General features: G+C 34.7%; 1 protein-coding gene across 1 annotated transcript in view; it reads left to right on the top strand.

Annotated features, from left to right (window-relative positions):
• The first annotated feature begins 3,058 nt into the window (after positions 1 to 3,058).
• The window catches only part of LOC111058787 (poly(A)-specific ribonuclease PARN), a 29,832-nt gene continuing 16,166 nt past the window's right edge, over positions 3,059 to 16,724 (top strand). The window contains exons 1-6 of the mRNA XM_022346361.2: positions 3,059 to 3,186; positions 3,888 to 4,102; positions 9,586 to 9,734; positions 13,145 to 13,280; positions 14,695 to 14,848; positions 15,613 to 15,851. Of these exons, the coding sequence (XP_022202053.2) occupies positions 4,032 to 4,102; positions 9,586 to 9,734; positions 13,145 to 13,280; positions 14,695 to 14,848; positions 15,613 to 15,851 (749 nt within the window). The 5' untranslated portion in view covers positions 3,059 to 3,186; positions 3,888 to 4,031. The remainder of the gene's footprint in view (positions 3,187 to 3,887; positions 4,103 to 9,585; positions 9,735 to 13,144; positions 13,281 to 14,694; positions 14,849 to 15,612; positions 15,852 to 16,724) is intronic.

Raw genomic sequence — 16,724 nt, 5'->3', positions numbered from 1 at the left:
TGTTCAATAGATTCAATTTGAATGCTTCAAATAGAAAATGATCTATTCTTTTGGTGCCCTAATCAAAATCAATTTCAATCAACATTAATCGACATAAAGAAAAGCTTCTGCCAACCTTGTATAGTGAATGACAAGATGCGAGTGAAGGTGAAAAATCGATATGTTAACAAAAATAATAGAAGATGATGAATCGTCTTTCAATTAATCTTATACGGTAAGGCCATTCCACACAGCACATGGCGTGCGTGGCTGGACGCACGCCACGCCGGCCACGCTAGCCACATGCCAATTCACACCGCCACGACTGCTGCGATGCTACACCGGCCACGTTTCCCGTCAGTATGCAGGAAGATGTCAACTCCGACGGTCCTGTGGTGTGAATCTGGATTTTCTTGTGGCTTACCTTGGTTTGATGACTCCAACAGCAGCAGTAGTAATGATAATGAGCTGGTTTTATTGTATTCGGTGACAGCACGGGACCAGTGGTTACATCCAATCAATAAAAAAAGGAATACCTATGGGGAATTCCATCATTTAATGGGCGACCTTGAGGCTGACAATGATAGTATACGTCTAGTATACGTTCTGCGCATGCTCGGACCAAAACGTGGCCGGACACGTTTGAAAAGATCGCTCAGAGAGCGAACGGTAGCCACGCGTGGCTAGTATATATAGCAAGCGTTGCCGCGTGGCCGTGGCTGCTATGTGAATTGCTTCATTTGATTAGCTGGGAAGCGATGTTTTGAAAAGTAGCTAGCGTGCGTCCAGCCATGCACGCCACGTGCTGTGTGGAATGGCCTGTAGGGTACTTTGTGGTTAAATGTGAAACTCTTTCATGATTTTCCTACCTTTTATGCATGCTTACTCTTCCTTAATTTGTATGTTTGCATGGCTTTCATCTTTAGAATCTACTGAATTTTCATATTGGACTGTCTAAATAATCTAGATTCAACTAGTAAGAACGGAAGATAAGCTACTTTACAGAGAGAATCACAGAAAGTTTCGACTCAACAAGCCCAATGTATAATTGTTTTCATGCCTCAGCCGTCATATATATTTTGCTCAACTGAAGGTTTATTATCAACCTGGCTTGAAGAATAATTACTGTAGAAAACCGTAAACACTGCACGCTATTATTTTTCAGGAAATTGCCACTGTTAACACTATTGTAATCTATGATTTATCTCAGTTTTTGACATAACTTTTGATACATTTTAGCATGGAATTATGATCATACACACATATTTTAAATATGTATTATATTATGTAATAGTATGAATATATTATTGGTTGCAAACAATATCTTTGTCTGTCATAGAATGCATGATTTAGCACATCTATAACAACAAAATTATTTTAGAGAATTAAGAGAATTAAAATGTGAAAAATTAGTTTCATCGCATGTCAAAACAATAGACAAAATTGATTGTTTCAAGCGCCATAGTGTGAATAAGATGCAACTTAGAAAGCAGTAGTCCTACTACTGTATTTTACTGTTTACTATGGTGAAGAGAGTCAGCCACGCCATACCGCGTCGACTGTTTCCCCTTCCACAGCGTCAAATCGAATCGCAAATGAATAACAATATACATCAATGGATTCGCAATGAATGTGGCTACATTAATTATTTGTCTAATTTTCTTTAGATTATTTGCTTCGAAGTTAATCGAAGAAAACAAAAAAATCAAATCACAAACCCCCTCAATTTTTACATATATATTATTTTATCAAGGAAACTGTTTGATTTATTGAGGAAATGAATACGACTAATATTTTAGTCCATAATGTAACGAATCGAATGACATATGATAGATTTTTTTCCGATTAATGGTTACAGAGATAATTGATTTCCAGTTTGCTGTTTACTATGGCTAAGAGAGTCAGCCGCGCCGTTCCGCCTCGACTGTTTCCCCTTCCACAGCGTCAAATTGAATCGCAAGTACATAACAATATACATCAATGGATTTGCAATGAGAGTGGCCACATTAATTATTTGGCTCATTTTTCTTTAAAACTACTTGATTCGAGGTTAATCGGAGAAAACAAAAAAAAATGTCATACTTTAGTTCAATTTTTCATTGAATCAACAAAAATTGGATTGAATCAAAAGTATCATTGCCATCTGAATCTGAGTGACGGTTGCATAAAAACTGGTTAAATTTTAAACGTGTCCAAGTCTACGAGAACTAATCAGAGAAGCAGTCATTCCAAAAACACCTTCTCTCATTGGTTCTTGTGAAATGAATCATGGTTGAAATTTAATTGGATTCTGTGCAATCGGGCCTCAGTATTGACTTGCATTAATCGGCTTACTCATAGGTGTATGCCTCGGGTGAGGCGTGCGTTACCCGTTAATTCACTATGCTCTGAGGCGTGTGTGTGTGAGCCAAAACCCTGTCAGTATTTATTTGTCAGGGAGTGCGTCAGCTACTAAAGGTGGCACTCGATGAAGGTACAGTAATTGGAAATATCTGGAGCTCGAAATATCCATAATGTTCAATGCTCAAAAACTTGCTGGGTGGAAATTAGCATATTTGTCAGCTCAGCCAGCGGAATTGGAAATATCCGGAACTTGAAGGTCCATTCCAATGGGACCTTGTGTGAGTGAAACGGAGGTTTTCACTTTTGACTTACTAGAGCCCGTCGTTTGTTTGTAAGTTCCACAATAACTTTAGAAAAATTTTAAACCACTTCAAATTTTAAAGACGTATTCTTCAAACCTTTTTACAGGTCAAGTTCATTGGATACCAAAATTGACTCACGGGACCACGGAATTAGAAATATCTGCAACTCAGAATATTCATGTTGAATGTCCTCTGCTTGAAAACTGTTGCTGGGTGGAGCTCGGCATATTTGTCAGTCATCGGAATTGAGAATATCAGGAACTGGAAGTATGTGGCTATACTAGGTGGAATTTGAAATATTTTTTTTCCGAATGCCGAGGCATGTGTACAACACATACCGACGGACGCACATTGCCTCATTGATGCTCTCGAAGCTTGCCTCGCACGAATCTTTGAGCCTGTCAGCACTGGGCCATGTCTTCCAATTACTAATTATTTTCTAACCTCAAACTAAAACATTGTTTAGGCTCAGTCAGCATTCATGTTCACAGATCAATGTTTGAGTGTTTTGTGTGATTTTGAATGTAAACGTTGTAAGTTGTGATGGAAGTTACCAGAGAGAGTAAGTGGTACCCTATTCGTTTTATATAATTGGACACGACAAAAAAGCTTCATTAGATTTAGTATTAAAATACACCTTCATGATTTTACTTTGTAAATTGGGACCGCTATCTATCTAATATTCTAAGTTACTATTTGAATTCTGGTATAGGCTTGCTTTGATTGTTTACATTATATAAAATTGCATTGTATTTATATTGCTTGAATTTTTTCTGCGTTTGCTTAAATTAGGCTGAATTCAACTGAATATAGTTGAAAATATTCTCGTAATTGAATGAATCTTGGTTTAGACGCTTAGGGTCAAATGTAAGCCAGTAGGCTTACTTTATGCAGTACTTAATTAAAATCAGAGATTAATTTTATCATAATTGATCCCAGTAACAATATTTATGTGTGGTCTCTTATGCCATTGCCATACTCTTGCCGAGTGCGTACAAATGACGAGCGCAAGAGCTCGCCATCACTCGACTCGATTTGCCTTTGCTCCAATTTCTATGGAGTTGGGACGATTGAATGCAATTGTCTTCCTTCCACTAATTTTTATGGACGCAAGCCTCACTTGTTGGCTATTTGGCAAGAATGTGGCCTAGGCATTGAACAAATATAAGTGTTTTTTAATATTTTTATTTGGCCAATCCCTGTGGGTATGCAAGATCTCTCTGTCAATAACATTGTAAAATCAATATGAGTGCCTCATTTCAGATTTCAAAACGTTGTTACCAACTATTGAAGCCGACATTGATGATGCTGAATTTTTCACTATTGACGGTGAATTTACGGGTCTAAACAATGGAATCGAGACAAGCACTTACGATACGCCGGCCGAATATTACAAGAAACTGAAAGATGGATCAATGGAATTTCTTTTCTTTCAATTTTGGACTGGCTGCTTTTAAGTTCGATAGAGCTACAAAAAAGTGAGTAGAAATTAAATGGTGTCACCTTATTGCTATATTGTAAAAAAATATTTTTGAATCATAATCAAATTAATTTTACCAAAATATTCAGCTAAGTAAAAAAAATGAAAGTCATCCATTTTTTGGCACTGCCGACTACCACTTTGTTTCTAAAGCCGTGTCCACACTGGACAAACATGTTTGTTGAAACAGTCTGGGCAAATTTTATTATGTTTGACAAACAATGATTCTCATTCGTAAACAACAAGACTCTCCGGTAAAACGTATAACTAACGAGGAGGACCTCAAACCATTTGAATAAATGTATTACTACACTGTATTTACTGGTTTCTATTATTTAAAGACTGATATATATATTTAAATGTGGCGATATGTGTCACGAGATGACCGAGCTCTGTATTTTTTCTTTCTTTCATTAATAGTAATAGACTTTCTTATCTACTTTAACTTTAACTTTCTCCTATTCTTTTCTCAGAGTTAATTCTATTCCTTCTTAATTCCTTTTTAAGTTTATCCTTTATTACAAGATTTTAAATAGCTTATTTTTCGTTTTCCTATTAATTTTTCCTTTTATTGTATGGTTCTTATAAATGACCCTGAAGAGCATATTTCTCTTGAGACTCACAATACTATTATAATAGAGGATATTTTTCAATCTCAGATTGAGTTGTTTGGTAGTAGTGATAATCAATCTTACCTGAACATTATCCACGTAAACATAAGAAGTTTGCGAAAGAATTTTGATGAGCTGTCATACATTATCAGTAATTGTTCATTAGAGTTTCATATTATTATCCTCAGTGAGACTTGGATAGTTGAAGAGGATGATTTTAATTTTAATTTGAATGGTTATTCAGTGGTTAACAAGCCATGTAAAACAAATAAATGTGATGGAATTTGTGTCTTTTTCAAATGTAATTTTATAGTAGATGAGTTGGATTACGAAATAAAAGAATCTAACTCAATTCTTTTGGATGTACAAGTGCCAGGTGCGAAGGATAAGATAACACTTATCGCTGTTTATAGGTCTCCTTCAACCAATGTGGATAATTTTCTCAATTGTTTGAATGATTGTTTGTATTTTATCAAAAATAAGCCCAATATAATTTTTGCCGGTGACTTGAATATACATCTGAATAAGTCTACGCTTGCGACTAATGAATATTTCGGAATTTTATCTTTGAATGGTTTTAAATCATACATAAACAAGCCTACTAGAGTTCAAAACGGCACTGAATCGATTATCGATCACATATTTTTAAAGAATTCCTCTTTCAATCCTGACAATGTATTAAGTTCAGTAATAAAAACAAACATCACTGATCACTTTTGTGTCAGCATCCACATTGATCTTTCAACTGACAAAATTGTAAGTAAAAATAATTCTTTCAATAAAATAGATTTCAATAAATTAATATTATCCATTGAAACTGAAAACTGGGATAACTTATTAGATGACAATTTACATGTGAATGAAGCAATGCAAATTTTAACTGACAAAATATCAAATCACATTAAACTTGCAACAGTTACAGTAAAGATTCCGCATAAATTACAACCCCTTAAACCTTGGATTACGCGTGGACTTGTACATTCCATTAAAAAACGGGACAAATTGTTTAAAACACTTTCAAAGCAGCCTTTCAATGACCGTTTAAGAAATGAGTATAAAAATTACAGAAATCTTCTTAATAAATTAATAAAACAGAATAAATGTGAGTATTATAAGAATAAAATTAATCAGAATATAAACAACTCTAAGAAAATCTGGGAAACTTTAAATGAATTGTTAGGTAGAAGACATACTAAAAAAATTCCCAAAATAGAAGCTGATACACTAAATCAACATTTTGCTCGCGTAGGAAAACTTTATGCTGAGAATTGAAGTCAAATAATCCCATTGCAACAACATGTAATCATTTCAAGGACTCATGTGTGGAGCATTACAACTCTTTCTTCTTGACACCTACCAATGAAAATGAAATTACTGCTACAATAAACTCTCTAAACAATAACTCAGCTCCAGGAATTGACAATATTAGCAATAGGATTTTAAAAACTATTTCACCACATATTATAAAACCATTGAAGGTGATAATAAATCAATGTTTTGCGGAGGGGTTTTTCCCTGATAGTTTAAAATTGGCCAATATCATACCCCTACATAAATCAGGTGATGCTTCTAATCCATCAAATTATCGTCCAATCAGCTTGTTGAGTACTTTTTCCAAAATTATTGAGAAGTTAATAAAATACCGTTTAGTTAGCTATCTCCTAAAGCATAATATAATTCACAAAAATCAATTTGGGTTTCAGTCTAAAAAAAGTACAGTAGATGCAATATCTCTTCTAACACAGAAAATTACAGAAAATTTCAATAACAAAAATAAAACAATAGCCATATTTTTAGACCTTGCTAAAGCTTTTGACACTATTCCTCACTCAAAACTTCTGATAAAAATGGAAAAGTTGGGTATTCGAGGAATAGCCCTTGAATTATTTAAGAGCTATTTAAAAAATAGATTCCAATTGCTCAAAATTGATAGTAAAACCAGCCTTGAACAACTCACTGATTACGGTCTTCCACAAGGAACAGTCTTGTCGCCGATTCTCTTCCTAATCTACATTAATGATCTTCTCAAGTTAGAATTAAAAAATGGTGTCTCAATTGCTTTTGCTGATGACACTTCATTGTTATTCAGTGAAACGAATTGGGAGGATACTAAAAAAGCAGCAGAATCCGGACTTAAAATAGTAAAATCCTGGTTTGATGAGCATATATTAACATTGAACATAAAAAAAGTAATTTCATGTCTTTCTCTCCAAATTCTATAGGCCAGCCGCAAGGTTTGGATTCCATTAAAATCCATAATGTAAATTGCAAAGAGTCTGATTGGATAAATTGTACATGCTCAAAGCTTAATAGAGAACATCGTGTTAAATATTTGGGTGTAATGATTGATCAACATTTGCGTTGGGATGTTCACATCAATAGTACATGTAACAAACTCAGACATTGGATAAGTAAATTCCGTAATATCAGCCAAGTTAGTAATAAAAAAATCTCAAGACTCATATATTTTGCCTACATTCAATCATTTCTGCAATATGGAATAAAAATTTGGGGTGGAACATACTCAAACCACTTGGAGAAACTTTTTGTAATTCAAAAACACATTATAAGAGCTATATTGGGAAAACCCAGACTCTATCCAAGTGAGTACCTGTTTAGTGAGCTAGATGTTTTAACTGTCAGGCAGCTTTACATCAAAAATTTAATCATCTACATAAATAAACATATGAATCTTTTCAACCTGCGTGTTTCACCATATAACCTCCGTCCCTCATCTATTACCTTTCAAATTACAGATACTATTTTATCAATTTGTAGAAAACAATTTTTATATCAGGTATCAAAGCTCATCAATGTTATTCCTAACCATTTTATCACTAGTAAATTGAATAGAAAACTGCTAATTGAAATTCATACATGGATAATCTCGAACAATGTAATTTTGGCAATGTAATTTCCTCATAGCTTAGTATAAAGACTTCTCATGTTTTTTATGTAATCTTCAACTATTCTTTACTCTCCCCTATCCTTCACTCTGCTCTTTCTCTTCCCTTCCTTACTCACTTTTTCTTTTCCCTATTTCTTAATAATATCCCATTATTATTTTCATATACTGTTAAGCATTGAACACTCGGCCTCTGCGCTCAGGTTCCTCGAACCTTGCAGGGACTTCCCGTTTTTAATATAGTTATGTATAATCCTATTAATGGTATTTTTCTTTTTCATTTTATATTGTATTTTACTTTTTTCATTTATAACCATTTTTGTCATTGTAATTATGTTTTTGGGACAAATAAAGATTTGATTTGATTTGATTTGAATGTTTGCCCGTGGCCAGTGTGGACGCGTCACCAAACAAAATATTTGTAAGTGAGAACAGGTTTTATGTTTTACAGCTGTCAACACTGAAAATGTTTGGAAAACAGTAATTTTTTGTTTGACAAACATTGATTGTCCAAACCTTTTAAAATGTTTGTCCCTGAGCTCCTCAACAAACATGTTTGCCGAACATGTATGTCGAACTGTTGGTGGCTGCCAGTGCTTGGTTTCAAGTGAACAGCCTGTCAATGAATGAGAGGAAGACTCAGCATCTGCTCTGCACTCTGCAGCGGAATCCGCCAACCTTTGGGGATTGTAATGTGAAGCTGCTTGGGTTCATGATGGATGCCACACTCACATGGGGGCCACATATTGACATGATATCTAATAGACTGTCAAGAGTAATCTATCTAATGCATATGCTGAGAAGTCATATTTCCCAGGAGTACCTTGTATCAGCATACCATGGTCTCTTCCACAGCCATATCAACTATGGTATTGTGATGTGGGGTCATGCAGGTGGCTGCATAAGGATTTTGCTCCTGCAGAAAAAGGTTCTCCATTTCATCACTGCTTCTCATCGCCTTGAACATTGTGCGCCGATCTTCAGGAGGCTGAAGCTTACGACAATCTACAGTCAGTATCTGTTCAGCTCCCTGTCACTGTTGAGAAGAGGACAGCACACCTATCTTCAAAGAGGACAAGTTTAGTGCATGATCACAACACAAGATAGCGGGCTGACATTGATCGACCTCATGCAAGACTCACACGGTCACACAGTAGTTTTCCTGTCAGTGCGCTAAAAATATTCAACAGGATGCCAGTGAGTCTCCGTGTGCAGGAAGTGAAGATATTTGAGAGGGTGCTCCGGGCAAAGCTTGTAAACCTGCCGCCTTACTCCCTGAATGAGGAGGCAATACAGGGTTTTTTCAATTCACTTCAACTGCCACCCATCTCGATCTCGTTTTTCAAAGTTTGACCTAATGACGCAATCTATCCAGCAAGTGCTGGTCATGGATGGAGAAAACTGAATTACTGAACATTTGTTCAGTGTGGACACGGCTTAATATAATAATTCGATTGAGCTTGAGCTATTTTATTCATCTATTTATTTGGTTAGCACAAACAATATCGTCTGAATTTGTAAACAAGCATAGGGTATTTGTCAAGTTGCAAGTGTAAAGGCCTCCTCATCTCATAAAACTTGGTGTTAAATTTTGCATGATCTGAGAGATTTGTTCATACAAATTGACTGGATATTCTCACTTGAATGCTATTTTTGTCCTATTTGTACACAATTATTAACATAGTTTTATAAACTAAACGCAGTGGATCAGCTACTTTTGGTAAGTTGATGACTAAAGACAAAGAAATGAGTTGAAACCATATTATTGTCAGTGTCCTCCATATTGTTGTTACCTCCTTTTTCTACTACTCAATGTTCTAGCACAGAAGATCATCCAGATTTATAATTGTCTGTTCGACAATATTTAATTCTGATTGATCCGTCTTTCAATAACTTATATCATTATTATTTCTCATTCATATTTTTGGATCTCTACTAACGCATTTATTTTTGGGTTTTTAATAGGTACAATCACAAAGCATACAACTTCTACCTGTTTCCGAGACCAAATTCTAAAACTCGACATGTTGCCGATTCTAGGTTTCTTTGTCAAAGCTCGTGCATTGATTTTCTAGCTGAACATGGTTTCGACTTCAACAAGGTGTTCAAACAAGGTGATAATTTTGTTTTATATATTGAAATTTATATCATAGCGACCTAAACTATAGCTTTTTTTCACAATGGTGTCGAATTCATTTAGCGTGAGTAACATTCATTATAGGCCTAGTTGTCTGTGATTATACTCCAAGTTTCAGTTCGGTATTTCAATTCTAGAAATCAAGTCTGTATTAATATGAAATTAATTTAGACCCCGTATTACATGAGGACATCAAGTGTCCAACCGTGTCATAGGGCATTATTTCTTATTGTGTTTATTACTCTAGGGACACCAGGTTTTGGTGTCCCAGCTTGCTTTACACATGGTCACGACTGGTGTCCCACTGGCTACCCATCCTGGTGTTCTAATGTTATACGAGCCTTAATAAGGATTTCATATACAGAGTTGGTGAAAATTATTAAATCAGCTTATTATTCCTTTTACAATGATAATTTGGCTGTAGGTTTCATTGGGGATCCTATTCGAATTGAAAAAACTATGTTACGTTTCTTTTATGAAAACAGCTTAATACAAGGGCTATCCAGAAAGTAGATTACGTTTTGGAATAAAAAATGAACTGAGTATAGGAAACAAATTTTTTCTACAACTGCGCGTAAAAAAAAAGAATTTTCATACTCAATTCTCCTCGTAAAACAGCTTATTTCTGAGGAGAATCTAATTTTTTGCTCGCTAACCATCTGTGCATGCGCAGTAGATTTTCTTTACGCTCGCTAATCATCTGTGCATGCGCAGAAGAGTTTCTTTATGCTCGCTAATCAGCTGATGATAAGCAGCTCGCCAAAAGTAGGTCATATCTTAACCTAAAAAGTCGGTAATTGTACCGGTTCTGCACTCTGCAGTCATGATGGATATCAGTGAAGACCAAATATTATTAACTCCGCCAGATATAAGTAATTTAACAGGTTTGGGCAGTTGTAGAAAAACATTTTTATGTAATTCGCGCGTAATGCTTCTTTATCGCTCTTGCAAAATTATCTCGCTCTGCTTCGCGTCACGTGATAACTGTTTTGTGTGAGCGATAAAGTCGCGCATTACGCTCTTAATACATAAATAGCTATTATTATATACAGATCTTCTACAAAGTCACCATTCAAATTAAGGCATTTATCATAGGGATGAACGAGCTTGGAAACTCCTGTGTCGAAGAATTCAGCCGTCTGCGCCTTCAACCAATTTGTTACCTCTTCTTGCAGCTGTGCGTCGTCATCAAAACACTGCATAGCCAGACACTTCTTCACTGCTGAGAATAGGTGGAAGTCTGCATTGATTGCAATTTTGTTTCACAGTTCACGTGTTTCATCACCAGTAACGATGCGATTGAGTAAAGAGTCACCATCCGTATTGTAAGCGTCCAAAAAGTTCAATGCTGCAGCCATTCGCTGATTTTTTGTTGTCCTCTGTCAAGATTTTTGGAATCCATCTTGCACAAAACTTGTGGTAACCAAGCCTTTCGCTGATAATTTCGTGCAACAAACTTCGCGAAATTTGTGGAAAACTCAAAGAAAGTTCCGTTATTGTGACCTTTCGATTTTCACGGACTTAAGCATCGACTTTTTCTACAAGTTCGGCTGTCACTATGCTGGATCTCCCACTCCAATCTTCGCTGTGAACATTGGTTCGGTCATTTTGAAATTTGATGACCCACTGACGCACTCCACCTTCAGTGATAATGTTGTCCCCATACACTTCACAAAGCTGCCGATAGATTTCTATCGGTTTACAGTTTTTTTGCAGTCAGAAACCTTATTACTGCACGCAGATCGCGGGATTTTCAATGACCGCAGACATTTCATACCGTCACAGTATCTTAACTGAGCACAGTACGAACCTTTCACTAGCACGGCTAGATGCCTACTAAGCTGCACAGCGCTCTGACCCCAAAATGGCCGCGCTAGCCCCGCCTCTAGCTGACACAGACGAAAACGTAATCTTTTTTGTGGATAGCCTACGTATTTCACCTTCAATGATAATTTGATAGAAGTAATGAAATTTTACATTTTGAATCATATTCGAATTAAGAAAACTACTTTTCTTTCGCTTTAAAAAAATTTTCCGCCATCTTGGATCCACCATTTTGAGTCCAAATTCATTTTTTTTAATGGGAGGATGGCCTTATGATATGATTTCGATGCAGAATTTCAAGAGGAAATGAATAGCAAAAACCGCACATCGATATCCCAAACCGTTTCAAAGTCATTCACATACAAAGGTCCTTTGATGAAAGCCAAAGAACTCAACAGTTGGGAGGTGTAGAGAAGACTGGATGGAGAATTCCTCCCTCAGTATGTATGAGCTACCCAGTTTGGGAGAGTGTATTTATTTATACATTGATAGTTACAATATCATTCTCAACTAGGAATGATTAAGAAAGGAACAACAGGCTTAAAGCCCAAAAGTGTTCCTTACCCAAATTTAGATAGAAATTGTCCAAAAATAGATGGATTCAATCTAAGTAGTCAGGACTGGTGTACTCTGCATAGAATTATAACTGGCCATGGGCGGCGATGTGCTGCAGCACTCTATGACTGAGCAGTGAGAGAAAACCCAAATTATGACTTTGGAGAGGCCCGACAGACAGTGAAGCATATAGTAAGACACGGTCAAGGTAGAGCTAACAAAGGAAATGTCAAGGATTTTATTGTGTTGACAGAGAAAGCAGAGGATTATGAGTGAGAAACATGAATATTCGCCCCTAAATGCTTACAAGGATGGAATTTTTTACTTCAAACCTAGAATAATGTATATACTCGTAGCTGTTTCGATTCTATCTTTATCTTAAAAAATAAGCTATACCTTCTCAAGATGCCATATAAATTGATAACAAAGATACAAATAAATCATAAAAAAATGAAAATGAGTTGTAAATTAAAAATCTAAACCATCAAATTTCACTTTTTCAAGTGTTTGTTAACATAGAAAAGTTTGATGTGTCAAGTAGACTATTATTTTGAATGTAGTCATTTATTTCATTTCTGTATAATTTATTTGTTTCTTTGGATGTGAATAACTTTGAAACGGTTCGAGATATCGATGTACGGCTTTCACAATTCATTCTCTCTTGAAATTCTATATAGAAATCATATATCATATGACATACCTTCCCATTTAAAATGAAGTTGGATTAAAAATGGCTGATCCAAGATTGCGGACCAAAATTTTGAAGCGACAGAAAAGTAGTTTCCTTAATTCAATTACGATGTCCGATGTCAAATTCCATGACTTCCATCAAATTATCCTTTTAGTTGAAATATTAAGCTGCTACTATAATTTTAACAAACCCTATTTATGCATAATTTATGTTGAAATGAACTAACTAACTCTAAGAATAACTAACTAAATTATAACTAGTGCGATAAACTATAGTATTGTATTTTAATATTATCAATATTATAACATTAATTCCAGGTATTTCTTATTTGAATTCATGTGACGAGGAAAAAGCTCTGGACTTGTTAGAGAACCGCAAGAAAAACTTGTTAGACTCTGACAACGAAATCATCACGGTCCCAAGTGATTTTAAGTTGTGTGTCGAAAATGCTTGGTAAGTTTATTTGTCGGTTTTGCTTTCCAATTGATAATTTTCAAAATAATAATCGATATCAGTAATGTGAGACCCATTTGTAATGCATTTCATATTTCAATTGAATGTGTATTATAGAATACATAACAATCGTTTTAGTTCCTTGGTATTGGAAAAGCTTCTTCATATGAACAATGATTTTTTGGAGCTCTTGTACGAATTTCACATTACATTAGTATTATATTGCTCAATTTTCAAGGGGGCAGAAGGTATTTTCCAATAAATGATGTCAATTTATATTGTTGATTTGAAATTACTATTCTATGATCAATACATCAGAAACAAGCTAAAATTTGTTATAGCTTTTGCAATGACAATATTCGATGCCCTCTTATTTGTTTGATGATTTACATGCGATGTTTATATTATTATAAATTATAATATAAACACTCACTTAAAAATAATACTTCGCTCGCCAGCATTCTTTGTTTGAGCTTGCTTCCTCCGTCAAATTGTCAAATAGGCGTACAGATTTTTAGGCTCAATTCAATCACCAGTTGACTGACACCATTCATGAAAATGCTGAAAAATACCCATTTTGGTCGTATCGCTGGCGAAATTTTGAAGCTTTCTCTATAAAATATATTTAGACACTAGCTGAGCCTCTTTACCGAATATAAACGTTTACTATCTTCCAGTTCTCGAAAAAATTGCTATTAACTATGTAGCTCAGAGTTGAAAAAATAATATCTTTCCATTTTGAATATGAATATCATTTCCCACGTAAAGTGATGAAAATATGAAAATTATTGTATTTCAGTCTAGTTCTTTGAAACAATGTGCAAAACTTATAAAACATTCATTTCATCCTTTCAAGTTCAATTTTCCAGAAAGATATAGAAGTTTGCATTGAAAAGCAGTAGAAAAGGAACCCTTGGAAGTAGCACCGCCATTACCCAAACAGAATTTTCATATCGAGTTTAAACTTTCAAGTCCTGTTATCCCTAAAAACCCCTTTGCAGAATATTGAAGCTCTCTCTAGCTGTACCTCTGTAGAACCTCTGTTCTGACAGATCAAAACGTTTTATGTTCTCGAAAACGCTGGAAAAACGCCGATTTAGGAGGTATCCATGATACTTTCCAGATCACTTTGTGCACTTTGGTTGAGCCACTGTACCAAAGTTCAAAATTTCCCGGGTTGTCTCCGGGAAAACTTCATAAACACTGGAAGGAAACCTCCGGAAAAACAGCAATGTTCAAAACTACACCACAGATTCTTGAACAATTTAAATACCATCTGAGATATCTGAATACCAACTTCATATGGAAAATTGTCTTAATTTCATTAGAGAATTTTTTATGGAGTAGAATTATTATGAACATTCAGTATTTTTCAATGTTATTAGATTAAATATAATGATTATTTTGTTTGTAGTGCTCAGGTAGAGGATTTCATCAAATCGGAGGACAAAGAAAGAGAAATTGTTTTACTGAAAAATAATGCGTTCGCGAAGAAACTGGTACACCAGCAAGTTAGCAAACGTTTCTCTGAAAAAGGAATTGGCTTGGTCTCATCAAATAAAGCCATGGTAATTATACTTGAACTTTCCATTATTTCTCACACAAGTCTTTTACTTTTGACATTATTAAATCATATTCACTCATTTCTTTATCATCCAGCATATTTTTTCAACGTTTCCCAATTTTTTTCTTTCTTTCTTAATTCGTTATAAGATTTTTCATTTCATTATTTATCTCATCAACCTCTTTTGCTACACACATCTCTATTTTTGCATTAATTCTATGTTTTTAAACAATTCCTCACAAATCAAAACAGGTGAACAAATTCTTCAACTGATGCTTTTAATAAGTTAGCCTACATAACAAATTCTAAAAAGTGATTAGACAATTTCCAAGAGTATATTAAATTGTACTACTCTAAACCCACTATGCTGCTTGCTTTTTTGAATATTCTATCAAATCCAAGTAGCATTTGTAAATTTTGTCATAAAGAAGTCCAATTTTTGTCAAACGTCTATTTCAAAATGAACATTTCTGACCATTTTTTCTCAAAATATAATTTGACTCAGCTCATATAGGGTCGCTAACCTTTAATTTGCGCCAAGCGCATATGAATCGACCCAATATATTATAGTGGTATAATATTACTATTAACTACTATATAGCTTTTTTCAGCATTCGTAAACTAATTTTTGTTTTCAACACCTCCTACATGGTTGGGCTCAGGAATAGAGAGTCGCACACAAGATGAACTTAGCTTGCTAGGCATAAATGCATTCTGCCGTTCTTTATAAAAACCCAATTTTACCGATATTTTATTGTTTTATTTCAGCTCGCTCGTAAGGATTACAACAAAGAGAAAGAGATAATTGAAAAGTACGAAGCTGAGAAGATTGAACTGCAAGATGCTGTTGGTTTCACCCTAGTCATGAGGAAGCTGGCTGAATCTGACAAATTGATTGTTGGCCACAATTTACTGCTGGATCTGTGTCACATTTTGAATCAGTTCTTCGCTCCACTACCGCACGAGTATTCAGAGTTCAAATATATGCTACATGATACATTTCCAAGGTCAGTATATTTTACTAATTCTCATTTGTGACTTGATATTACAATAGGCGATATAGTAACAATCCATCAATAAAATGTCATTCTAGTTTTGTTTGTATAACTTGTATTGCCTGCCAAATTTCAACTTACTTAGGTGAGTAATGAGTCTTATTGGAATAAAACTTTATTCAAATAAATCAACCTTACCAGTCAAATCAAATCACTTTTTATTCTCCGAAATGCACTTTTCAATCAATATTTCAATCGTATTAATATTACAAGAATACCCAATACTATACGTCTGTGTCCTGTGTGTAGGGGTGATTTCTGGATCTGGTTTACCAGGTGGATCAAGTATACTGCGTTTAATCAATGTATAAGCTGCAATGACCTGCATATTTTTCAACTACAGAAGTAACTACACATTTTATTTGGTAAATATCTAAAACACATAATAACATATCGTACCAAAACTTTGTTAATGAAAATTATAGTTATTGATCCATAACCAAGATATTAAGGAAAAAATAGAAATGAAATAAAAGTAATAATCTTTAATATAATAAAGGAAAGAATTGGCTTATACACGCAGGGGATAGGAAATTCAGGAATGACGCATCATCACGTCTCAACTACTGGACTGATCAACTTGAAATTTTCAATATTAATTCTTAATTCGCCGTGGATGGCTATAGGCCTATTTCAAATTTCTAATTAGACCCTTGCTGAGCACGGGTCACCTGCTAGTAACAAATAAACTACAAGAGTAACACCATATCATTCCATAGTACTCATGCTACTATAAATTATACTTTCAAATCTTCAAGAAAATAATATAAACTCTCTACTCAAGAAGACTTGAATACTAAAGAAATTTACTATAAAAAATATTAT

Source organism: Nilaparvata lugens, chromosome 8 (genome assembly GCF_014356525.2).
Source record: "Nilaparvata lugens isolate BPH chromosome 8, ASM1435652v1, whole genome shotgun sequence".
Lineage (NCBI taxonomy): Eukaryota > Metazoa > Arthropoda > Insecta > Hemiptera > Delphacidae > Nilaparvata > Nilaparvata lugens.
Note: the sequence above shows the minus strand (reverse complement) of the source record. Positions and strands in the feature narration are given on the sequence as shown.